The 26,792-nt window shown below is 45.0% G+C and overlaps 1 protein-coding gene across 1 annotated transcript in view; it reads right to left on the bottom strand.

The window, feature by feature from the left end:
• Nucleotides 1-26,783, bottom strand: part of POP1 (POP1 homolog, ribonuclease P/MRP subunit) — a 27,786-nt gene extending 1,003 nt beyond the window's left edge. The window contains exons 1-15 of the mRNA XM_014550200.1: nucleotides 26,687-26,783; nucleotides 23,993-24,136; nucleotides 23,622-23,789; nucleotides 22,406-22,581; nucleotides 20,773-21,021; nucleotides 19,352-19,439; nucleotides 18,725-18,912; nucleotides 17,562-17,818; nucleotides 17,348-17,441; nucleotides 14,550-14,661; nucleotides 13,580-13,699; nucleotides 7,688-7,846; nucleotides 3,989-4,157; nucleotides 1,460-1,798; nucleotides 4-348 (exon numbers count right to left, since the gene is read on the bottom strand). Of these exons, the coding sequence (XP_014405686.1) occupies nucleotides 4-348; nucleotides 1,460-1,798; nucleotides 3,989-4,157; nucleotides 7,688-7,846; nucleotides 13,580-13,699; nucleotides 14,550-14,661; nucleotides 17,348-17,441; nucleotides 17,562-17,818; nucleotides 18,725-18,912; nucleotides 19,352-19,439; nucleotides 20,773-21,021; nucleotides 22,406-22,581; nucleotides 23,622-23,789; nucleotides 23,993-24,134 (2,606 nt within the window). The 5' untranslated portion in view covers nucleotides 24,135-24,136; nucleotides 26,687-26,783. The remainder of the gene's footprint in view (nucleotides 1-3; nucleotides 349-1,459; nucleotides 1,799-3,988; nucleotides 4,158-7,687; nucleotides 7,847-13,579; nucleotides 13,700-14,549; nucleotides 14,662-17,347; nucleotides 17,442-17,561; nucleotides 17,819-18,724; nucleotides 18,913-19,351; nucleotides 19,440-20,772; nucleotides 21,022-22,405; nucleotides 22,582-23,621; nucleotides 23,790-23,992; nucleotides 24,137-26,686) is intronic.
• Between the last annotated feature and the right edge of the window lie 9 nt (nucleotides 26,784-26,792).

Raw genomic sequence — 26,792 nt, 5'->3', positions numbered from 1 at the left:
TGCCGCCTCTTCTCGCGGGTCTGCCTCTCCTTCTGTTTCCGGATCTGGCTCTTGAACGGGTCGCTGTGCTTGGGTTCCTGGGGCCCGCAGTACAGCCGATCCCGGCGGAGCTGCAGGAGGTCCTCCTGGGCTGGGACACAGATCATGGCGTGCGGCTCGGGGCTGCCCTTCCCGGGCAGGGACAGGCTGACCCACACCAGGGCCCTGGGGAAGCGGGCCAGGAGGGACCGGCGGGCCTCTGCGGTCAGTTCTTGCTGCCCCCTGCCGGGAGCTCGCCGGGCCGCCGCACGGCTGTCCCCAGGACTGGGCCGGCACCAGGCTGACAGCTGCTTCAGCGATGCTCTACTCCTACACGTTTGAGGGTATTTTGTTCAAGGAGAAAATATGCAATTAGAAAATTAGGCATAGCGAGAGTTAATTTTTATACTCTGTGGGAAAGCATCAAAACTCCATTAATGTTTTTAAGAAATTAAAAATTAACATTAATGCATTTTTGTATTCATATTTTACTTTTTATGTGTCTACTGTTCTGAGAAAGACTAAAGGTTTAAGAAGTTGAAGGCAGAGAAAAATAAGACAGTGGGGTAGAATCTAAGGCTGTAATCACAGTGAGAGGATTAAGGAGGAACTGATATTTTGATTAAAAAGAAACTCTATGGGCCCTAGCCGGTTTGGCTGTGGATAGAGTGTCAGCCTGCAGACTAAAGGGTCCTGCCTTCCATTCCGGTCAACGGCACATGCCCGGGTTGCGGGCTCAATCCCCAGTAGGGGGCACGCAGGAGGCAGCCAATCAATGATTCTCTCTCACCACTGATGTTTCTATCTCTCTCTCCTCCCTTCCTCTCTGAAATCAATTAAAAATATTTTTTAAAAAAAGAATTCTAAAGAAGTTACATGGGAAAAAAGTATAAGGCAAGAGGGGTGAGTGCTTCTTATAATAATCAGACAAATAAATAAATAAATAAATAAATAAATAAGTATCCGAATAAAGGGTAACTGATAAGCAAAATCTAATGCCTGCAGCAGGACTGAGTAGAACACATGTTATCGTCTATGATATGACAGTATCACAATGAATCGGTACCCAATCGGCCACAAATTCAGATCATCCAAAAGGAATGACAAGAAATCGAATTCAGTGATTTAAAGCAAACAGTGCTCGCTCGGAGTTTGCAGGGGTCGTCACCTCACATACACTCGTGAAAGCACTGCTTTGTGAGCAGACTAACTGAAACGTGTCGGTAGAAAAGAACTCTTGGTTTGGGTCTATGGATGACAATTTTTCAAATCAGTTCGTAAGTCAGCGTCTAATGTGATGTAGCCGTTTCCATGGGGTCTCTCTGAGTCCAAAACTTCACTTGGGCCTTGCATCAAGGAACAGTGGTTACGTTTACACCTGTAGCCTGGCTGGCATTAAAAGAGATGACCTAGAACATATCCGGAAGTCGTGTGCACTCACCTGAGAACACAGAGGAGTTGGCCACGGGCATCCTGGCCCGGTACCTGCTCAGTCCCGGCCTGGGCTGGACACTCTGTGTCCATCGCTCCCTCGGGCTCACTGGAGTCGTGCAGGGCTGTGCCCCCTCCACCAGACCCCTGAGCAGCTTGTCCAGGCGTGGGAGCACAGGGCGCCTGGTCTCTCGAGTCGCTCTCCCCACCACTCGGGGAGGAAGCTCCGGACAGTTCCTCTTGGGCCCGGACTCTCGATTCCCAGTCTCGCGTTAACTGCTCCCAGGGCAGGCAGAACGGCGCCAGAGTGCCCAGCTTTACGTAGTTGGGCCGTTTTGCAGGAGGGCGTCTAATGAAAACCGAAGAGGAGAGGCAATTCTGAATAATTTAGGATGGGGCGATTAAAATAACTATAGCCACTGTACTATATCTCTATTTAAGAAAACAAACATAGAAAATAAAGTTTTCTAAGATATATAATCTATATATATAAAAGCCTAAGCGACCATTACAACCAAATGACCGGTCGACCATTCGCTATGATGTACACTGACCACCAGGGGGCAGACGCTCAAAGCAAGAGCTGCCCCCTGGTGGTCAGTGCGCTCCCACAGCCAACCTCCCGCGGCCCCTCCCCCCTGCCAGCTGGCAGCCTCCTGTGGCCCCTACCCCCAGCCAGCCAACCTCCCCAGGGCCCTTCCCCCCCAGCCATCTGGCCCCCCAATAGGCCTTGATTTCCAGCCAGGCCGAGGGACCCCACCTGTGCATGAATTTGTGCACCGGGCCTCTAGTAAAGATTAATAACCAACTGCACTAGCCATGCTTTTCTGTTTCCTCTGGTTTTTATTTTAATAGATGAGTCCACCAAGTAGCCCCCTGTGGCCACTGCACAGCCCCAGGGAGTGCCATTCCCAGAGACCGCAAGGGCGCGTCCCGGAGCCGTGCAATGACGCCCGTGCGCGTGGACGGGCTCTCGGCTCTCAGGGCACAGGGGTGGCGGTGAGGTTTCCCTCTCACTCTTGACCCCCAGTGACCAGCTGCCCTCCGGAGACAGCATCAAAGTCAGTTTCTCACACATCCTTCCAGAGACGCATCATGTGCACAGAGCAGATACGTACATACTTCTTTCACTTTTACCCATGTGTACACAATGGTGGCACACCACATAGGCTTTTTTGCTTAACTCTACTTTTTTCACTTAACAAAATACCTTGGAGATCATTTCACCGGTACATCAAGAGATCCCCATTCTTTTTGTAAAAAGATAGTCCCCTATTGCAGGACAGTTTGCTTATTTTCAAGCTTTTGCTTCTACAAACAGAGCTGCCATGAATGACCTTGAACATGTTGCGCAAGGACAAGTGTCTCCACAGGATACATTCCTGGGTGTGGAGGTGCAGAGTATTTTTACCATCGGCAATTTTTTTTTAAATTGATTTCAGAGAGAGGAAAGGAGAGGGAGAGAGGGATAGAAACATCAATGATGAGAGAGAATCACTGACCGGCTGCCTCCTGCACACCACCCACCAAGGATCGAGCCTACAACCCAGGCATGTGCCCTGGCTGGGAATCGAACCTTAACCTTCCTGGTTCATGACTTGACGCTCAACCACTGAGCCATGCCGGCCGGGCAGCATTTGCAATTTTGACAGATATTTCCAAATTGCCCTCCACAGGGTGACACCAACGGACCTTTCTGGTGATGTCTGAGTGAGGGGGAAGCTCTGAGAAACACCACAAGCTGGTGAGAGCAGGGTCTGCTCTGGCTCTCACTGACCCCAGCAGGCAGGGAGCAGCCGGTCTCTGTGGTTGCAGCCATGAACAGGAAAGCACAGTCGTGCAGCCCAGGGTCACGGAACGACAACATTCAAGTATTCACTCCCTCCTCAGTCAAGAAGTAACAGGCAGTAAGGCCCACTGTGCGACAGGTGCTGGCTAGATACCGCGGATGCCAGTGTGCTTCCGGGAGCCTGCAGGGGAGCCGGAACCACAGGGTCCCGGTGCTGGCCTGGACTTCACAGGACAAAGGAAATACAGCCCCTCCCCATCCACACCCCCCGGTGAGAAAAGAAAAGAAAAGGTGTCTAGATGGATAGATCCTAAAATGTAAAGACAGTGCCTATCTCTGTGAATGAAATACTCCAGTGTATAAAAAAGTATTTTTCTATGTTTTCGTAGTTTCACTGAAATTTCAGATGTATTATCTCTATAATCAGTTATAAAAAACTCAATTTCCGTTTTGAGGGGGGCAGGGCTGTGAGTGGGAACTCATGTCCACAGTGTAGGTGTCCACCACCATCCACGTAAGCAAATGACCACGGAAAGGGTTCACGCTCTGGATGGGCCTAGAAACACCCGACATGAGACAGTCTCCTGACTTACTTGTGTCTCGGTAACGCTGAACTCAAGGAAAAGCCTACGAAAACTCCACATTACAGAGTGAGAGTTACCGAAGCCACTGCCAACGTTATGGGCCAATGTGAGTAGGCACTTCTCTTCCTCTGAAGGCACCCCCAACCTCGAGAAGGCAGCTTCTCACCTTTTGTACTTTTCAAGAAGATTCTTGGCTTGTTCTTCAGCAAAGAGAATCCCAGCAGAGCAGTCTGGGAAATCCCCCGGGATGGAAGGCGACCTTTTATACTGGGAATGCACCACCGTCTCTTTTAATCCTCCCACCCGTGCACCTCGATAGATCTGAAAGAAACGTCAAACACACCCTGTCAGCGTCCAACTCAAAGTGAAACTGCTTATCTGTTTGTGTGGCGTGAATGGGAGACAACCTAAATGACCATCAAAAAAGAAGGGATCAGTAAACTGGGGGAAAATCCTAGAGTGAGCTACCACACACTAGTAAAAATAAATGAAACAGAGCTTCACCAATCAATGTAGAAAAACCTCAAGGCTGAGTAAGTATAGCAGGTTGCAAAAGCGTTATGTACAGTGAGGTATGGAAAGTTTAAAACCACGCTGAATACAGTTATTGGGGGGGGATACAAGCATGCTGTAAGGAGCTATAAAACCATGCATGGTAGTGACAAGCACCAAAACCAGGGCAGCGATTCGTTGAGGAGGGAGGGCAGCGGAGTTGGAGAGGGACACAGGGTGGTTCCGAGGAAGCTGTGATGTTTTCTTTCTTAAGCTGGAAGGCAGGTGCAGGGAACACAGGGCTCATTATATCAGCATTTGTACTTTTTTTGGATGCTTGAAATATTTCATAATTTAAAAATTAGAATTGTGCCCTAACCAGTTTGGCTCAGTGGATAGAGCGTCGGCCTGCGGACTGAAGGGTCCCAGGTTCGATTCTGGCCAAGGGCATGTACCTTGGAACGCAAGAAAAAAACATACATGTGAGCTATTTTAAGCACAAAGTAGTCCCTCCTACGACGATTTTCCTTTATATAAGTGTTTCGGTAGAAATGGCAAATTACCTTAAATATGGGCAAGAATATACTAGAGGATTCGAAGTTATAAAATACACATGCATTCCACTAATTTCTTATCTCAGGGTTAATCTTATATTTTGATACTCCGTCCCTACATTTACTTTGGTTAAGATTTGTCATGAAGTAAAAAAAAAAAAAAGGCACAATTAACAACTTCTCCCTTGAGAAAATTTCTCACCCAGTCTTAAGGATTCAAACTAGAAGGTGCCCCCCCACAAAAAAATGTGAAATAGAAGGTGCTGTAAATTATTTGTCAAGTAGACTGCAGGGAGTAGCTAACATTCTTCCAGACTTTTCTTGCCAGCTGTTCAAAGAGATGAACGGGCAGGGAGAGGCCTCCCACTCACTCAACTGAGAAACTATCCGAGGGCGGCCTCCACGCTACATCTAACCTCCGCCCCAGGATGCCTTCACACCAGGACCAGATCCTGAGCGAGTCTCCTTCTTCACTTTTCTCTCTCTCCTTCCTGAGTTTCCTCTACCATCTACCTGTTGGTAATTCCAAAAATCTCTCTTTCACCCCAACTTTGGCTCCTGGGATCGAAACCTCTGTCCTGAAAGTCCCGAGGCCCCTCCAACTCCATTATCCAAGATGACACTCGTCCTTCCCACTGCATTCGCTCCCGCCATCTGATGCCACGATGCTCACAGTTCGTTCCCTCACTCATTCACCCGTGCAAACATTTACTGGTCATTCATTTACTCTTTCATTCGAATATGCCCTGAGCACCTGCCATGTGCCGAACGCTTTCCCAGGACAAGACAAACAACCCTACTCTTCTGGGAGATGCTACCGGGTCTCCCTACAAGTAGCTTTAGGAAGTTACCTGCCCTTTTAAAACGCAAGAAAAAAACATACATGTGAGCTATTTTAAGCACAAAGTAGTCCCTCCTACGACGATTTTCCTTTATATAAGTGTTTCGGTAGAAATGGCAAATTACCTTAAATATGGGCAAGAATATACTAGAGGATTCGAAGTTATAAAATACACATGCATTCCACTAATTTCTTATCTCAGGGTTAATCTTATATTTTGATACTCCGTCCCTACATTTACTTTGGTTAAGATTTGTCATGAAGTAAAAAAAAAAAAAAGGCACAATTAACAACTTCTCCCTTGAGAAAATTTCTCACCCAGTCTTAAGGATTCAAACTAGAAGGTGCCCCCCCACAAAAAAATGTGAAATAGAAGGTGCTGTAAATTATTTGTCAAGTAGACTGCAGGGAGTAGCTAACATTCTTCCAGACTTTTCTTGCCAGCTGTTCAAAGAGATGAACGGGCAGGGAGAGGCCTCCCACTCACTCAACTGAGAAACTATCCGAGGGCGGCCTCCACGCTACATCTAACCTCCGCCCCAGGATGCCTTCACACCAGGACCAGATCCTGAGCGAGTCTCCTTCTTCACTTTTCTCTCTCTCCTTCCTGAGTTTCCTCTACCATCTACCTGTTGGTAATTCCAAAAATCTCTCTTTCACCCCGACTTTGGCTCCTGGGATCGAAACCTCTCTCCTGAAAGTCCCGAGGCCCCTCAAACTCCATTATCCAAGATTACGCTCGTCCTTCCCACTGCATTCGCTCCCCGCCACCTGATGCCACGATGCTCACAGTTCGTTCCCTCATTCATTCACCCGTGCAAACATTTACTGGTCATTCATTTACTCTTTCATTCGAATATGCCCTGAGCACCTGCCATGTGCCAAACGCTTTCCCAGGACTCGGGATACAGCTGGGACGGGTCAGGCCTGGCTCTGGCTCTTAGCTGAGCTCCCAAACCCAAACCAGACCGTCTCCTCCTTTCTCACCACCCACCTTCCAATGAACCACTGAGTCTTGCCAATTTTACCCTCCAGATAAATACACATTTGTGGCCCTGCACTCCAGGGCACGGCCACAAACCAGGCCCCCATTGTGCCCTTCGTTATGGGCTATTTCCAGGGTCTCTTTTAAGGCCATCCGATCACAAGCCCTCTCTCCGGCTCCTCCACCCAAATCCCCATCCCTAGTCTCCTCCACCCTCCCCTGTGCTGCTGGAGAGAAATGTCATCATGTCACGGCCCAGCTTAAAACTTCCCATGGTGCCCTCTGTCTTCAGTCCAGATCCCTGAAGTGCCCCCAGGTCTTCTATGCTCTGGTCCTTATTCCCTCTTCAGTTTCATCTCTGAGTCCAAGCTACTGATCTATTTGAAGATTCCTGAACACACGGTCCTGAACCTGGCCTGGGCCCCTGCTCATTCTCACTTCCAGCCATCCTTTCTCTACTGCAGCCTCGGCCCCCGGCCCCAAAAGGTCTGGTTGACTCTAACAGCCCACCCGAGGGTCAGCGCAAACACCAGCCCCTCCATCCAGGACGCTTCCCCTGATTTCTATCGTCTGGGCTTAGTCTCCCTTCTTTGGGCTTCCTTTGTGGCCTGTACTTCTTTGAGTGTATCTAACAGTCATCTCCCCCATCACCTGATACAATACCTGTAGGAGCACAGTCACTGGGTAATTAAAGACCGGAGAACAAATAAAGCAACAAAGACAGAGAACACTTAATGGGGGAGGGAAAAAAAAACACAATAAAAGAAAGACATGTATTTAAATCCTAAGATTATCATTTCAAGAAAAAGTCTTCGTGTTAACTTTTTCTAGGGATTCTTCTTCTTTAAGAACAGAAAACAAACAAACAAAAAAACAACCAAAGTATTTATCATAAGTAAGGGACCAGTAAATTGTCTGAAAATAAAAGGAAGTCTATGGGACCCTACAGAGTACAAAGCAACCTTTACGTTCTCTCGAGTGACGAACTTCAACCTGTCTTCATGACTTTACCAACAACCCTTACACCATTAGTTACCTGATCCGACATTTTATTCTCTGTGACACTCTTACAGATAGCTTGGCTCCAAATAAAGCTATGCGCACACTCCACGGGCACACCCTCCAGACGCAGCTGTCTAACTTCCTCATTATCTGAGAGGGAAAAGAAAGAGCCTTCAAACCACATCCTCGAGGTCAGTGAAGTCAAAGTCTAAACGTGGCCCATTGTTACAAGAAAATATTTGACAGGCACTTACTTCTCTAGAAGAATACACTTGACTAGAAATTATTCTTACAGTTGGTTTCATAATCTGTGAAGTAGCAAAGGCTCCTACACTTATTTTTTGAACATTTATGTTTAGTGGAGAAGATAGAAATATCACATACAACTGCCTTTAAATACCCGCCTAATTCCACAGTTAGGATGATCGAAGCATATGAACCACTGCAGAGGCAAACGATAATACGCAATGACAGCACAAGCCATGTTCTTTTTTTTTTTTAATACATTTTTATTGCTTTCAGAGAGGAAGGGAGAGGGAGAGATAGAAACATCAATGAGAGAATCATTGATCAGCTGCCTCCTGCATGCCCCCCACTGGGGATCGAGCCCGCAACCCAGGCATGTGCCCTGACCAGGAATGGAACCGTGACCTCCTGGTTCATAGGTCGATGCTCAACCTCTGAGCCACGCCGGCTGGGCCACAAGCCATGTTCCGACTGCTGTCTTCCGGGCTCTTTATGTTACTCCTGGCCCAATGGTGCCGAGACAACAGGTACGATTTCTTCGGCCCTATTATTTCAAGTCTCTGATAGCCCCTTCCTATTGAACATATTGTTTCCTTCCTTTAAAAGGAGCATATTTTCTGTGAAACATTATCATTTCATTCCTTTAAAGAAGCCACTCCATGCCAACCATGATGAACCCTCGGGGGGAAAGAGGAGGAACTTTTCCAGTGAGGAACATACACATGGATAGTAGAGACTTCCTACACAGTCATGTAATCACTCGGGGGCTGAAAAATCTTCCAAAATCTATTTTTGTTGGACTGAAATATTAAAAGAAAAAGTCAGACAATCCATGAGTTTCAACTACGGTCCTCAAATGCCGCACAGAAAGGCCACTCCAAGGCACATACCTGTGTGGGTCTGACGGCTGGAAAAAACATAAGTTGGAAGTGACTGGGCCATAATGTGAGAGATTTCAGGGGAGAATAAAGTATATTTCTAACTTTAGTTTTTTGTTTGTTTTTAAATCCTCACCCGAGGATATTTTTTCCATTGCTTTTTTTTTAATTGATTGCAGAGAGGAAGGGAGAGGGAGAGATGAGAGAGCATCACTGACAGGCTGCGTCCTACACATACCCCACTGGGGATGGAGCCTGCAACCCAGGCATGACCAGAATCAAACCTGGGACCCTTCAGTCCGCAGGCTGATGCTCTATCCACTGAGCCAAATCAGCTAGGGCTCCATTGCTTTGGGGGGGGTAGGGGAGGGAGAGAGAGAGAGAAAGAGAGAGAGAGATGTGGGAGAGACCCATCAACTGACTACCTCCCCCACAAGCCCTGACTGGGACTGGGGATCGAACCTACAACCCAGGTACATACCCTTGAAAGGAAATCGAACTGTTGAGCCACACTGGCCAGGGCTAACTTCAGTTCTGAATTGTCTGTCTAAATGATACATTACATGTGTTAATAACATCAGTATAATGCAACCTCTTTAAAAAGCTGACTTCTTGCCCTGGCCGGTTGTTCAGTGGTTAGAGCGCTGGTCCACATAACAAAGGGTCCAGGGTTCTATTCCCGGTCAAGGGCACGTACTTGGGTTGCAATTTCAATCCCCTACCCCTGTGGGTGCTCACACAGGAGGCTACCAATTGATGTGTCTCTCTCACAGCAACGCTTCTCTCTCTGTCTCTATCCCCCTCCACTCTTTTCCCCTTCCACTCTCTCTAGAAATCAATGGGAAAAATATCCTTAGGTGAGGATTAACAAAAAAAAATGTTTACTTCTCTTTTTTTCTTTTTTATTAAATTTATCGGGATGACACTGGTTAACAAAATTATGCAGGTTTCAGGGGCACAATTATACACCTCCTCTGTACACTGTACTGTGTGTTCACTACCTCAATTCCAGTCTCCATTCATCACCATTTTACCCCTGTACCCTGCTCCGCCTCCTCCTACCCCTCTCCCCGCCCTGGCAATCACCACACTGTTGTCCATGTTCCTGAGGTTTTTTTTCTCTTTTTCTTTCTTTTATGCTCAATCCCTCCAATACCGCCCCTGCCCCCATTCTAAAAACTGTCAGCCTGTTTCTCTATGACTGTCTCCATTTTGCTCGTTAGTTCATTTTGTTCATTAAATTCCACATCTGAGTGAAATCATATGGTACTTGTCTTTTTCTGACTGGCTTACTTCACTTAGCATAATAATCTCCAGGTCCATCCATGCTGTCACGAAGGGTAAGATTTCTTACAAAGGGTAAGATTTCTTTCCCTTTTTTATAGCTGAGGAGTATTCTGTCGTGTAAATGTAACACAGCTTTCTTATCCACTCAGCTACTGGACACCCGGGCTGCTTCCAGATCTTGGCTCCTGTAAATAACGCTGCAATGCACATAGGGGTGCATATATTCTTTCAAATTCGTGTTTCAGGTTTCTTCAGATACTTTCCCAGAAGTGGTTCGCTGGGTCGTGAGGCAGTTCCATTTGGTATTTTTTGCGGTAACTCCACACTGCTTTCCCCATTGGCTGCACCAATCTGCAGTCCCACCAATAGTGCACGAAGGCTTCCTTTTCTCCACATCCTCGCCAACTCTTGTTTGTTGATTTATTGATGAGAGCCATTCTGATAGGGGTGAGGTGAGGTTTCCCCGTTTTGTCTGCCTCATTGTGTTTGTATCAGATAGATCTACTGTGACTCCCAGTCTTCGGGGGGAGTCCTGATGTAGTAGGTGTCCTGTGGGACCCAGTGGTGCAGCCTCCTTGATCACCTGAGCTGGGTGCTCCAGGAATGTCCCTTGAGTGGGTTATGTGGGCCCTCCTGTTGTAATTGAGTCTTGACTGCTACTGGCCCGTTCGTGCACAGGATCGACCCGCAGGCTGCCCGACTGTGAGTCTCAACCCCGACCATGGCCTGCAAGCTGCTGTGCATGGGCTGACCACACGAAGCGAATTTGCCACAGCAGGGCTTAGTGCCTGCGATAGCTCCCTTTAGGTGTGCTGCTTGTAACCCTGCTCTCATGTTGTCTGAAGCTGGTCACTGGGTGCATTGGTTCTGGGCTTCCTGGGAGGGACTCTCTGCTGCAGGCCAAAATCGGACGCTCCCTGTGACTTACCCTGAGCGACCTGTTTGGAGCTATAAGTGATCCACAACGTGTGGCTGCCAGTGTTGGGCCTGGGTGTGCGGGGGAAGGACCAAGCTGTGCACCCAGGCAGGCTTTTACCATCATCGGGTCCGGGTCAGGTGAGCAGAAGTCCCAAGACACCCCAAGACCCTCCTCTACCCGCTGGCTGCCTGTGAGACTCAGGCACTGAAAGGGCCTCGGGCTATACTCCTCAGCAGGGCATAAGCTCCACAGAGTGGGGCGGGAGGGAGCCCAGAGGGGGTGGCTGTTGCTTTCCCCAGGCTGATTCCACAAGGTGGGGAGCACTCCACAGAAGGAAGAAGGCATCTGCAGTGTGGGAGATGGACTCAGCATAGGGACCTGGCGGCTCTCCCTTCAGCTCCCTCCCCAGAGCCACAAACTCCAGTCTTTCCTCATGCACCTCTAGTCCTCCACCCTCCCTCCCCTAGAGCACAGGGTGAGTGGCTACAAACAAAAGTCTGTGTGTTGGCCCTTTAAGAGGGTGCCTGTATCTCTAGAGGACTCCCATCTCTTTCTGGCGGACAATAACCCCGTTACTTTTCACAGGCAGATGTTATGTGGGCGCCTCTTCCGGGCCCTGTTGCTGTGGGCTGGGGAGCCCGGCAGGGGGTTTAGACCCCATGCTTCTCAGGGAGAACCCCCACAGCTGAGATATCCCTCTGGAACCTTTGCCGCTGCCCTGGGAGTGGGGTCGGCCCTTTCTGCTTCTCTGCCCTTCCTACCAGTCTCGATGTGGCTTCTTCTGTGAATAACTTGGTTATAAGACTTCTTTTCGGCTAGTCTTCAGCTGGTTATTCAGGATGATTCTTCTACATTTAGCTGTAATCCGTTTGGTCCTGGGAGGAGGTGAGTGTAGCTTCCACCTACTCTGCTGCCATCTTGGATCTCTCAAAAGTTTACTTCTTTATCTAGATCACATGCCAATCAATACTTCTTCAAAGAAATTACTTAAAATCGGTTTTAATGAAAGTCCACAATGACTAACAAAAGGATAAGCTTTAATAATAGAAATTAAATGTTTGAGAAACTTTCATTTTCTTTGAACTGATTCATCCTATATAATAATCCTATATAATAAAAGCCTAATATGCTAAGTGTCCGGTCAACCGGTCGACTGTTCAACCAATCAAAATATAATATGCTAATGAATGCTAAGGCTGCTCAACTGATCGCTATGTCGTGCACTGACCACCAGAGGGCAGTCGACCAGTTGACCAGTCACTATGACATGCACTGACCACCAGGGGGCAGACGCTCCAACTGGTAGGTTAGCTAGCTGCTGGGGTCCAGCTGATCAGGACTGAGGGAGATGGGCCAGACATGCCCTGGAGCCCTCCCGTCCCTCCCCACCAGCTGGCCAACCTCCTGCATCCCTCCCCGGCCCCAATCATACACCAGTGGGGTCCCTCAGCCTGGCCTGCTCCCTCTTGCAATCCAGGACCCCAGAGAGCTGGTTTCGGCCTGATCCCGCAGGCCAGGCCGAGGGACCCCACTGGTGGACAAATTTGTGCACCGGCCCCTAGTATTAATATAAAAGCCTTAGAAAGCATTTTAATATAAAACTGCCTTATTTTAAAAAAGAATTTGAGGAAGCAAGAGAAATTGAGTAGAATTAAATTACAGCTTTAAGGCTATTATGGGAGTCACCATTTAATGGTGTGGCTGACACTGCAGTTTTCATGGCTGCACCAGAGCATATTGCTACTGAAAAAGAAAAGAAAGAAGCAACACCTCATTGATTAAAGTCTGAGACTCCATAATTAACTAACTTACCGATATATCTTCAAACTCCTCTCATTCAATCCACCTTTCATGTGACCTTCTGATAGAATCATTTACTAAGCCCTTAATAAGCTAGCTAACTATGCATGGAGGTTAAAAAAAAAATTATAGTCGTTATAACACACATCTATATTTTTCTCCAAAAATTCACAAGGTAATTTTAATGATTCTTCCAAAAACACCATACTTAAATGACAGCAAATACAATAAGACATTATCACAACCACTGCATGTCCCAGATCAGACTAAAATTTTAGCCAGTCCTACACACCCTCCTATGCCACTCCAGCCAAACAACTCCCTCGGGCCACTCTACTGAGTCTAAACCAAGACATCTTACCTTCAGCACCTGGGATGGCCTTGCCAGGATTCGAACCTGGATCATCTGTTTGGTCAGACAGAGGCTTCCAATGAGCACAAGACCAGCTGCAGGTGCACATCCCTTCCTCATATGAAAATTCTGAAATGCCAGGCATTTTCAGAGAACCCATTTGACAGAAAGACAGGTTTTACTAGATACTAGCAATGAAATGAACGTAAGGATCAGGCTGTGTTACACAGCTAAAAGATACTCCCACACACACCTCCTGTGATCATAACCACCTTGAAAGTAGCCAGGTAAAGATCACCCTAATTTCCTAGAGGTGAAGTTACTGCACAGGTGTCACTAACAGAACTGGGACTAGACTGCTCAAAATAGTAAGAAAACCAGGAATGTTTCAAGAACTTTACCTTGGCATTTTTCTGGATTGGGCAAAACTTTGGACCTCTTTTGAGGCAAATTTATTCGAGGATCCCCAACTGTCAGTCCCAGAATAGTACCTGCTGGAATTTCTGCTGGTGATGTTATTCCTTTAGCAATAAACAAACAATAAAATGCAAGTTTAAGAAGAGGCATTCACAGTGTATACATATTTGCTTGTATTTTTCAAATTTTTCTAATAAAACTTTCATCTTGGGCTATTTTATTTGAAAACATGTATTCCCATGCTGGCCGGTAAAGCTAAATGGTTGGAGCTTCAGCCCTCCCACCGAAGGGTCCCCGGTTTGATTTCGGGTCAAGAGCACGTACCTGGGTTGCAGGTGTGATCACTAGCCCTTTTTGTGCACTTGCAGGAGGCAACCAGTCCATGTGTCTCTCTCACATCGATGTTTCTCTCTCTCTCTCTCTCTCTCCCTCCCTCCCTCCCTTCTACTCTCTCTCTCTAAAAATCAATGGAAAAAAATATCTTCAAGTGAGGATGAACAACAACAAAAAACATGTTTTTCCTTTTTTTCCCATTGATACTTTTAGACAATAAATTAACATTCATAAAGAGAAACTTTCTCTTTATGAAAAACATTCATTTAACATTATAGATATTTTACAAACGTAAACATTGTTTCTTTCATTGATGACTATAGTAGCTTCACACACAAAAGCACTCATGTCCACTTAAGAATCAATTTCAGTTTAGTGCCTGGTATATGCACTGACTGTAATATCAGAATGCCAGCTATTTAGAATACTAACATCTCATTTGTTTGTTGTTTCATAAGCAAACTCAAATAGTGTTTTCCCTATTCACTCTCTGACTTGCTTTCTCGCTATATTACAACAAAGAGTTAAAGTTAAAAAGCACCACCACGCGTAGGCAGCCTTCCCACCCACGTCCCACAGCCCCCTCCGTTCCCAGCACAGCCCAGCATCCCCTGCGCATACCTCCCAACAAGTCAAACACGGCCTCTTGTCTGTGGTGGAGGGAAACCGAGTCAGGATTCTTACAGGTTTCAGTCCACCAACGGTGCGGAGTGTTCTCCGTGTCCTCTCCCTCCTGAAAAACAGCAACTCCTGGTTACCAGACAAATAATGAACCAGACATTATAATCGTGTTAGGGTTGGGCTATTGACTCCCTCCACTTTTTTCCGCATGTGGGAATGAACATTTTAAGGGAAGAACCAGCGGAACTGTCACTATTTTTCACACAGTAATTAGCACCAGGCTAACTATCCTCCTAATTAGAGGCAAGAATAGAGTATACACTTCTGTCAAGATTTCACATAATGCTCGGCCAGTGTGGCTCAGTGGTTGAGTGTCGACCTAGGAGCCAGGAGGTCACTGTTCGATTCCTGGTCAAGGCACACGCCCGGGTTACAGGCTCAATCCTCAGTGGGGGACGTGCAGGAGGCAGCCGATCAATGATTCTCTCTCATCGCTGATGTTTCTCTCTCTCTCCTTCTCCCTTCCTCTCTGAAATCAATAAAAATATTTTTTTTAAAAAGGATTTCAGTTCCTTCTCTCTCTTTCTCCGCCATTGAGGTGCGTTCGCTTCTCCTTCACCATGTCTTCCCACAGACTTTCAGGGCCAAGAGGTTCCTGGCCAAGAAACAAAAACAGACTCGGCCCATCCCCAATGGATTCGGATGAAAACCGGAAATACAATCAGGTACAACGGGAAGAGGAGACATTGGAGAAGAACCAAACCAGGCCTATGAGGAATCACACATGAGAGATGACTCACATATTTCTGCTGTATCCAGGTTGCCTACACCTTTACATGACTGAGTTGCCTATACCTTTAAATGATTGAAAAGACCGCTACTGTCTGGACAGTTGGGACATTTTAATTGGGAAATTAATGGACTCATGATTTTGCTCTGTTGATTTTTTTTTTCCTGCAATAGTAGGTTGGTTCAGTAATAAATGTGTGAGACCTTTTAAAAAAAAAAAGGATTTCACATACTAAGAAAAACACCCATGGCTTTCAGAGAGATTGAGCCACTTCACACTGAGGCCTCTGTGCACAGTGCCTGCAAGAGCGCCTTGCTCCTCTCCCTCTATTGCCAACTTCATCACCAGCAATTTAGGCAATAAAACCTTCCTCCCCAAGGAAAAACCAAACCTATACCTTTTGAAGGAATCTTTAGCCAAAGGCTACATGACGACTATCGTACGCCTAGAGATTTCAAATAAGACACGCAAGTGTTTTACTTACATTTCTTCCTGACAGATCCAGGAATTTGAGCAAGATTTTAAAAAGCACTTCGAGTATCACGTGCATGCCAAGAAAGAATACCTATACTGAATAAAGTAGGATGTGCTCCTAGATTCAAAAGCACCTGTGACATGTGCCAGGTCTCTCACAAATACTCAGGCAGCGTCACTTAGTGGTTTCAAGTACAGGCCCAGGAAACAAACTTCTAGGTGCAAATCCTTGCTCTGCAACTCGTTTAGCTGGAGCAGAGCACCTGGTCCGTGCCAGGCACTGTGCTAAGCACTGGGGACAGAGCAAAGAACAGAATGACCCTGCCCTTGCCACCACGCTGTATAAATACACAAACAGAGGTCGCCATACAAATGGAGGAAATGTGCAAGATACAATATAATTCACAGGAGGGATATCATTTACCCTGCGGGATCGGGAGAGGATTCTGTAGGGAAATGAGACGGATGTTGAAACCTGAAGAATGAGGAAGTTTAGCCAAGCAGAGTGGTGGAGGTGGAATGTTCAAGCAAGTGGGAAAAAAAAAGCAGGTGCAAAGGCTCTCGGGGAGATGGAATCTCCAGGAGAAAGGAGGCCAGGTTGGCTGAGGTGCAGAGTTGAGAGACGAAGCAGAAAGGCACAGGTTACACAGTCACATTCCGGGCTTTGGATTTTATCGCAGACACAATTCAACAGACCAGGCAAGAATAGGAGTGGTTGAGGCTGGTGGGGAAGCAGTGGAGAGAGAGAGAGAAGTAGCCTTTCTCTTTTAAAGTATTTTTCTTCTAAAAGCCCAAACGCTGCTCGGATCTATCATCGTACCTGACCATGTCAAGTCTGTGAGAGGCACAGGGGCTGAAAGGCGCAGGGCACTGACACAGCAAGACAAACGTGAACCCGGAGTGTCTGACTGCTCATCTGGTCTCCTCTCTCTGGACCTGTGCGGTCCCCATGCCACAGAGTTACCGGAATGTAATTTCTAGTTCATTAAAATTCAATAAAGGTGGAAATGCAGCTCCTTAGTCCCACTGGCCACGTTTCAAGAGCTCAATACAACACGTGGCCAGTGCTACCACCCTGGACAGCACAGAGGCACGGCGCCCTCACAGGAAGGCCTATTAGACAGCGCTGCACGGGACACACGGCTCCTTGCCTCTCAGCGGCCAAAGAACCCAAAACTCACCCCAGAAAATACGCGTCACACAAATACAAACAAAAAAATGGCCGTACACTCGGGGATTTTAAGGGCTCTGTTGCCTGTTTATGGAGCAGAAGGTAAGGCCCTTCTGCAAACTCACAAGCTGCAAGAATAACTCGTCCTTAAATCAGAACAAGTCGGTTCACTTATCACACTCACTTAGATTTGTTCATCCAGGAGAAGTAAGAGATGACAAAGTCCTTGATCATAAGCGTACGGAGAGAAATAAACACTTATAGGCCAGGGCCCAAAATGTTACCAAACTGTATGTGAAGTGTCACAGGTGTGCGAGGAAAGACATGACTGGAACGTATCATTACAGTCACGGTGAATCTTACGGTGTGGACAGCAGCAGCTTGCAGGGCCTCGGTGAGGATGGCGTGGGAGAGGGGACCGATCAGGCGGAACCTGTTGATCTCCATCGTCAAATCACTGAAAGAGAGAGAAAAAGTCTGACAAGGGAAACTTCCACGATATATACGACGGCTGTGGCCACAGGCAGAAACAGAGGAAGCCTTCAAAGCAAATGTTCTGAGCGAATGCCACCTGTACCTGATCACGATGCCTGTGGTGGAGGAGCTCCAAGAGCGCAGTTCATGTGCAGCTCTAGTTCCGTCCCCCATAAATTTTTTAACCGGTTTAGCGTTTTCTCCATCGTCCTTCCGTTTTCTTTTCTTGCCAATTTTCTCATCGGGCAGTTTCGCTTGGCTTTTTTCTTGGGCTGGTGCCAGAAGGGGGTCAGGGATGCAGGTGGTTGATTCGACCGGTTCTATACACTGGCACGCTGCTTTTATTTCCTCCAAAATATCCTAAGGATATACGTAAACATTTTACTTTTAAAGTTTAAAATGTAAATACATTACAAATGTAATGTGGTTTAGTTTATTTTTTTCCCCTCCCTTTAAAAATTTACATTTTTATTCCTTCGCAAATTAAACTAAATTCATCATTATCAAAATGGTGTTTGGGTTCTTCTGAGTAGTGCATGGCTCTTGGAACAACAACAACAACAAAAAAGGATTATGTCAAAGATTAATGAAAACAACACAACTGCTCTGACCAAATATTTTAAAATGAGTTTAAGCCCCAACTGATGTGGCTCAGTTGGTTGGAGCATCGTCCTGTACATCAAAAGGTAGCGGGTTTGATTCCTGGTCAGGGAACATGCCCTAGTTACAGGTTCGATCCTGGTCAGAGTGTGTGTAGGAGGCAACTGGTCAATGTTTCTCTCTCACATCAATGTTTCTCTCTCTCACACACACAAAAATCATTAAAAAAAAATGAGTTTAAGGAGAAAATTTACCATCTACCACATAAAAGCAGTGAGTATGCTAAAAAAGAGAAAGAGAGAGACTAACTAAGCTAAATGCAGTGTTAAAAATCTTCAGAATGAATCAAAACAACTTCTCATCAAATAGGCTCTACCAAGCACCTAGCCACCAGGGAACCAATTCAGGCATTGTGGAAAGCATTCATCCAAAGGCAACATTTCAAGCCATTTGCCTAATAAGGTTGGTTTTCATCTCTACTTATGGCTTACTAAAAAAGTGAGGGGTCAAGATTTGCTTCATGTAATATTCACGCAACTTTCTTCCCTACATTCAAATACCAAGCTACCAGCCGAACTTCTACGCCACTTAAATGTCTATGGTATTGATTTCCAACAGTCAAGAATGCAGGGACGAGTGATGGGGAGACAAACTCAGGGACAGTACCTGTTTAAGCGTTGGGTGAAGCCAGATCCACAACTGCCTGCTCTCAGAGGTGTCCCCAGGGGTCCTCTCCGGCTTCCAAATGAATGAAACAGGCCCCAGCATGCCTCGGGGGTACTGATGTGCCCGGTAAAGCAGGAGACTTCCCTGGCGCTTTCCAGACAAGCAGTGAACTGCTGCAAAAGTCAACCCTGACAGAAACGAAGACAAAATCCCATTGTTTCACGTGTTGAGACTGCAGCAGTATTTCCCGACAGCTAGACTATTATTGATTGTCTCTCTCCGGGTCGGGGTGCAAAGTCTAGGTTCTGATCACTGCTTGGATCAAAGTGGCACACAGCGAGTTCTCCATAAATATTGTATGGAATGAGTGGTTTAATGAGTTTTCCGTTTCTGCCTACCTAAACTCACTCCATCGGCATGATGACCTTCTCACTTTACACTTGACAAGGTTAGAACTGATTTAAAAGCCACCCTAAGCTTTCCTTTAATTAACATACTCAATGGAGAACAAAAACTCTCTCATGCATTTTTATATATGTTTAAATTACCAAACACTTACAGCGCTGACACTTCTGCATGAAATAAATAATCAGACCAATATAGGACTCAGATTTGAAACAAGTTTACCTGTGTCTATGCTACACATTGGAGAAAGTGCCTTTAGTATTTCTTCCTCTTTGCCCTTCAACTCCAAACAACAGTAGTAGGATAAATCCTGCACAGAGAAAGAGAGATCATTAAAAACGTAGCCATTTACACGGGGGAACTGCAAGAAGCCAAAAGTCACATGAGAAAAACCTCCCAGAGTCCAAGACACAGAACAGATTGCTATGTAAAGCTATCATTTCACAAGTCAAAATCTGAAACCTGTCTGTTCCTGTTACATCAGCAAATATTCTTAAACCAATTTGAATCAAAATAAAAATGAATTTCCATTTAAATATGTTATAGTTTCCTATTTTTTATACAAAAAAAATCTGCGTTATATCCCACATTCAAAGACAAGGTCTAAGCAGAATGTAAAAACTGCTGCCTCTAAGTAAAGACTTATTCTTCCCTGAAATCTACCTAAGAAACGAGAGTCATAACGCTCCAAATAATTTATACCATATTTCTCCCATGCTCATTCTTGACTATAATATAGATTCAAATTGATACCAGGTACAAGGGAAAATGAGAGTAATGAGAGTAAGACCTTACCAATTAAATAAGATAAAGACAGATCAAACTGAGCTAGTAAAATCAATATGTTAAAGAACTATAACAACAGTGTATAGTCAATAAAGCATTACCAAGCGCCAGGGGCTGGGCTAACTCCTTACACGGACTGTCATTTAATCTTCCCGACACCTGATGACCCAGGTGCTATTTGTTATCTGATTTCACAGATGAGGGCACTGGGACAGAGACTGTTACTGAACAAAGCCACATAACCAGAAAGTGGAGAAGCCAGCGTCCACGACAGGCTCCCACTGAATCCTAAACATCTGGAACAGCGTTCGAACACTGCTCAGGGTCCATCGATGGTTCTCAGATACCTGTTACTGATCAATGACTACTTACTGAACCAAGGCTGAATACATCTCGAGCACGACCAACAAAACCCGGCATGATCGCTAGAACTAACCTCACCCTCATGTTAGCCTTGCTCTGACTCTCTTCATTCTTGTCGGGTGGAATTTAGTTCAATTCTTCCCTGCTACCTGGCTTCCTTCTGCCTCTCCCACTCTCCCACTTTCTCATTCCTTAGAACTCTGCTCAAACAACACTTCCATGGGGAAGCTTTCTTGGTCCCCTGTTAAGCATGCTCATGGTATTCTATGTATCCCTTACAACTGCATATTTGGCTAATTGTTTGATTAATGTCAGTCTCCCCTAATACCTTTACATTTCGTCTCCAGCATCTAGCAAAGTGCCTGGTGCTCAGTAATTATTTTTAAAATAAATAATCTCAGAGATAGGGCTTTGGCATTACCACGAACTGTTCTAAATGTCTCTATCAGAAACGGTCTAAACAAATATAAAAGAAAACCAACTGGAAAGCAGACCTGAAGGAGGCAACGGTGTGTCATGGCTCGATAGCAGGCGCGGTGGCTCTTGACTGTCGGCCTCTCCCCGAGGCAGTAACCCCACTGCTTGACCATGTGAAACCGTTTGGCGTGCCAGATGTGCGTTTCTAACCATCTGTTCTTCTTCTGCCTACGGTTAAATTCCAGCATCCGGTTGATGTGACATCTTCGAGCTTTATGGCACTTATTTTTTGAATGTTCTTTCTTCTGATGCACTACTTTCTCTGCCTGTAGTTTCAAGAAGAGAAGCAGAACCAGTGTGCGACCATTTCAAAACAAAGTTAAGTGTTAGGAACTCAAAGTTAAACTACCTTTAGATTAAGTGGAGCACATTAGTTTGCTTAAATGTTTAACTCGATGACTTCCCCAATGGAAGCTGAGATAGGGGCAATAGAAGGAGTGCAGATTTTAGAGGTGGTCAAACCTAAGGAAGCACATCCTGTCACTTACTAATTGGGCAAGCTTCATGGAGTATGAAGATTAAACTAGTTATAACATGTTCAACACAGTAACTCAAGTTTTCTGTGGCTGTTAAGAGCGTATTAGAGAGCAACAGGGAATACACCCTATGCTAGCTTTTTTTTGTTATTTTTTTATTGTTTTTTAACCTCTAAGATTATAGCTAAATCTAAAATTTAGAACCAAAAATATAGAAGTGAGGAAAACTACACATTTCATGTCAGTTAGGTACTAAGAGGTAAATGATAAATGTTAGCATTAGGAAACAGACTTCACATTAAGTCTAGAAACTACGAAATTCCTGTGTAGTTTTTACTATTCATCTCTTCCATAGCCAAGCTAAACTTTTGTGGAAAAAACTCTTCATTAGTTTGTGGGGCCCTTACAAATAAGGACTTGACCTTGATGAACTCTAACCCTACAACCAACATGGTACTGGTACATAGAAGGTACATTACAAAGAAATTCTGAATCAACTAATAAAAAGATGGGTAGCTTAGACAATCTCAGAAAGTCCAAGCCAAAAACAATTAGACTTGAAAAAAATGTAAATTCAAGCTCAATTTTTCAACATTGAAAAAGTCAAAAGGCAAGTGCTACGCAATGATGCTACCTTTTTTTTTTTTTTAACCTTCCAACTCTAAGCCCAAAATGCAGAGCTAAAATTGCTTATCTGGTAAGAAGGTCAGTATTATATTTTAAATATGACAGGGAAATGTCAACTTTTTAACACCATTAAAAGAAAGGGGTTCCATGCCCAGCTGGGAGGGCTCAGTGGTTGAGCATCGACCTATAAACCAGGAGGTCATGGGTTCAATTCCCGGGTGGCAGGCTCAACCCCCAGTACGGGGCGTGCAGGAGGCAGCCGATCAATGATTCTCAACATTGATGTCTCTCTCTCTCTCTCTCTGAAAAATCAATAAAAATATTTTTTAAAAGGGGGGGTTCCAACTGTTATATTTAAAAGCAGCTGTAATATACAGCTATTTGGTAGATGATAAGGAGGTGGGAGGGGGGGTAAATCATGAAAACAAAATATGCAAAGTCAGCCTGTTGTTTTTGGTTTTCATTTTAACAAATTCTATTAGGTTAACACTTCCCATTTTCTCTTAGGAACTACTAACCTAAACATTACACCAAGTAAACCGTATACCTCTTTCTGAGCAATCTCCTGCAGCCGTCTCGGAAGGCGTTTGACGTTGTGGCTCATGGCTCTTCGCCTCATGTGCCGTGGCAGAGTCTGGAAAACCAGTGAATTTGAAGACTTCTGAGTCACTGCTTTCAACATAGCGCTGATTTCAGCAGCTCGGGCCTGAGCAAAAGTAGACGCTGTCGAAGGAAAGAGGACTGTCATTAAAAACTAGTCTTGAATCAACACTGTCCTGCTGCATTTCAGAAGAAAAAAAGATTTGAAGTACGTGAGTTTATGATTCACCCACCACCCCCACCCCTGATTAGTGGTTATTTCTGTATTATAAGATTGTAAAACTATTCTTCAACTTTTATTTTTTCAAGTTTTCTACAAGAATTCGGTGCCACTTTCTCATTAAAAAAAAGTTTAAAGACAAGATTACAAAAAAAGCTTTTTAAGACAGAGAACCACATGCAATACAATAACAACCATTTTTAAGTATAATAATCACACAAGAAAACAAAAAAATGTTCACTCCCAGCTTTTGGTACCAAAAACAAACGAACAAAACAAAACAAAAAAATCAAAGAGAAGACAAAATTTTAACAATGGTTTTGACTCCAAGGATTTTTTCCTTAACATTTCTTCTTTTTTCAAATATGTGACCATACTATTATTAGTTTCCTTTATTGAAAAATACTTTTTTTTTTTTTGAAGAGTAAATAGAGTGCTGGGGAAAGTTAAGTGAATTCCTCCAAGAAGGTATACAGAGAAACCAGAAGCACCAGTAAGGTACGTACAAGAAGTATGGGCCATGTGGTAGGGGTAAGAGTGGTGGGGCGACGGGGGGTGAGCTAGCAAGGACCTGGAGAAGGGGATTTAAAGATCTGGGTTGCCTTGAAAGTGCATTAAATTTGGTTTCATCTTTGGAGAATGCCATGCCGAGGAGTGTAAATAGCATTTCCTATTTTAAGAGAGAGTGGGGAAAAGATTTTAAGACAAAGTGGAACAGTGCACAAATAAAGGCTTTTAAGAAGAGAGGTAAGGAAAAGGAGAGGAATTGAAGAAGGGAGAGCAATCAGACCCAAATCCAAAGGGAGGGGAGAAAAGCTTAGAGCAGGAGGAGGAGAGAGAGGGGAGGCAGGGCCAAGACATAGCGAGGGTGTTCAAAATCTGGCTGCATTAGCAACGAAGAGCTCACAGTGCAACCAAACCTCACTTCTTTACAAATACCTACCTGTTATGTACTTTGGAATCTCCTGAGATGTGCCCTCGGGACCCGCTTTCCATCCTCCCTTCTTTCTAAACATTACTTTGGAGGAAGATTGCTCATTCACATCAGGCCTAGGTGGTGGATAGTGGGCCATTTTGGCTTGCTGCTGTCGTGAAGTTCCAGAAGAAGGATCTAATATATGGAAAAAAAAAAAAAAAGAAAGAAAGAAAGAAAGAAATATGTCACTCTTATCAGGAATAAGGATTACAGTGGAGAATATCTGTTGGGGTGAACTGAAATTTTCCCCCACTCTGCACATGCCCACGAATGACCCCCAAAATACCCAAAGCAATTTGCTCCAAATGGGAGTGGAGAGAGCACTGTGTGTACCTCACCTAGTTTTTGAGCTCGGAAAGGTTTCCCACCTCCATTAAGGTGCTTTTCACCTCTATCAGGCACAAAGCCAGAGGACAAAGTCACATTGGTGGGCTGGTTTCTCATCTTCTTAGCATGTTTTCTTTCTTTTGCATTAGACATTTCTGGAAATAAAGTAATAAATTAATACAGGGAAAGGGAACATCCATTCAAAAATAAATATAATAAATATTCATAACTCAATATACAACAAATCTTTCTTATAGGTGGATTGATATAAAAATGTCGTGATATTTATTTACTACAGAAATTCATAACCAGGACAATCTCTAGGGGAGCCATGAATGGTATTAACACCAAAAACCTGATCAATAGAAAAAAATGTTTTATTGTTGGAAGAGACTATATTAGTAGCAGAAATTCATAACCAGGACAATCTCTAGGGGAGCCATAAATGGTATTAACACCAAAAACCTGATTCAATAGAAAAAAAATTTTTTATTGTTGGAAGAGACTATATTAGTACATTCCAGTTTGCACTTTCAAATAATGAAATCATAAACCTATGCTGACACTGCAAAAAGTCTGTTGAAAGAATGAAAAATGAGGTAGGAGATAAGATCCCTATGCCATGATTAAATTAAATTAACTAAAACATGTAATGAAAATTCTGAGGTGGCCCTGGCCGGTGTGGTTCAGTTGGTTGGGCATCTTCCCTTGTACCCAAAGGTTGATGGTTCGATTTCCGGTCAGAGCACATGCCTGGGTTTCAGCTCGATCCCCAGTTGGGAATATGCAGGAGGCAGCTGATCGATTAGCTCACATCGATGCAGCTCTCTCTCCCTTACTCTCTCTCTAAAATCAATAAAAACATAAAAATAAGTAAATAAAATAAAATGTAAAAATCTTTTCAAGAAAATTCTTTCGTGAACATAAGCCACTTGAATCAATGAAATATAGAACACACTATTCTGATATAACCTCTACAAAAACTGAACATAAATTATTGATGTTTTCATTTCTACTACTGAGATGAGGCCAGCTGCACCTTTAATTTGTAACAGCTAAAAAATTTCAATTGGAGCCCTGACCGGTTTGGCTCAGTGGATAGAGCGTCAGCCTGCAGACTGAAGGGTCCCAGGTTCGATTCCGGTCAAGGGCATGTACCTTGGTTGCTGGCACATCCCCAGTGCGGGGTGTGCAGGAGGCAGCTGATCGATGTTTCTCTCTCATCGATGTTTCTAACTCTCTATCCCTCTCCCTTCTTCTCTGTAAAAAAATCAATAAAAATTTTTTTTAAAAAATTTCAATTTGAAGGGCAAAAAATAAAGGACAAAAACCTAGTGGAGCCTCAGTAATTCTCAAACTTGACATCCACCCTTTTTTTTTCCTCAATAGTTTCAAATACCTGTTTTCTATTTTGAAATGAAATTCACTCATAGCATAACCTACCAGTTATAACCTATAATTGTTGCCAACACATGCCCTACAACATGTGCTCTAACTGTAATGTAAAGAAAAATATTTTAATATGTATTTCAATATTTCACAACTGTACCAGATGACATTATGAAACAATGAAAAAGCTCTGAAAGTTCTTGAGCCAGAAGTAGAAAAGCCAAAACCTTAGCAGTACGTAGGACAAAATGAGGGTGAGTAAACAGGACTTTCTTATATCGCATTTTAGAAGCCGGACAGGACTGGGATCTTGCCTGTCCTTTTCACTACTGGACCTCCAGCACCTAGCAGGGTGCCTTGCACAAAGTAGGGGCTCAGTATCTATTTGTTGAATGCATCCGTGCACGCATACATGAAAGAGGGAAGCGTGCTACAATGCACTATAAACGGAATGAAAACATATTCAGCCAACTATCACCCCTTCTGACACCGCATGTCTGAGTACCTGCCAAGAAAACAGCCCTGGGGCCATTTGCTGGATCAAGATCACTATCTGCCTTTTTATTATTATTATTATTATTATTATTATTATTAAATATCTATCCACTGAGCCAAACCAGCTAGGGCACCATCTGCCTTTCTGAAACCAGATCTCTGGCCCTACAAGAGAAAGGAACATGGGAGGGGCTGGCAGGTCGAAAACGCCCAGCTCTCCGCGTCACCTGGGAGTGACCCATCTTGCTGCTTTAGGGCAGCGATTTTCCACCCGTGTGCCGCGAGGACTTCTAAAACATACAAAACTTGACTCCGCGGTCAGGGACACTGACCTCTTTTCCCTTAGGTTGTCAATAAAAAATGACAACTGCCAGCACAACAATAGCTGCCTGGTCTGAATGAATCAAAATTATACCTATTTTCGTCAGACCAGCAAAACCAAAAAATTATATGTGTGTGTGTGTGCGCGCGCGCTATGGAATTTTAGTAATTAGTTCGTGTGTGCCAGGAGATGAAAAAGGTTGAAAAGGGCTGCTTTAGGGTGTAAGGAGAGGGGGTACAAGCCCGTTCCCAGAAAGGGCTCCGCCTAGTGTGGCCCTGCAGCAAAATGACAGACTCAGGGAGCTCCGGGCAGGAGCAAAGGTGGTGTAGCCGGCAAGACAGGCCCGGAGCTGGCAGCAGGGGAAGAGGAGGAAAGGGGAGGTCGGCCGGGACTGGGGGTGGGGGGCGCAGTGCGCTGGTGCCAGGCGAGGGATCCCCCTCTTCCCCCCCCACCCCCACACACACGCTCCCCTAGAGAACACCAGCCCCTCACGACCCACCTGCCAGACGATCTGAGGCAGAAAACTAGGGCTTCCCAGGTCAGAACGACAAGGTTCTGCTGCGGTCCCCTCCGAAACTACGTGCGGGGCGAGCAAGCTGGAGGGC

Source organism: Myotis brandtii, unplaced genomic scaffold (genome assembly GCF_000412655.1).
Source record: "Myotis brandtii unplaced genomic scaffold, ASM41265v1 scaffold59, whole genome shotgun sequence".
NCBI classification, from domain to species: domain Eukaryota; kingdom Metazoa; phylum Chordata; class Mammalia; order Chiroptera; family Vespertilionidae; genus Myotis; species Myotis brandtii.
The sequence above is the reverse complement of the archived record's forward strand: the minus strand, read 5'-3'. Positions and strand labels throughout refer to the sequence as shown.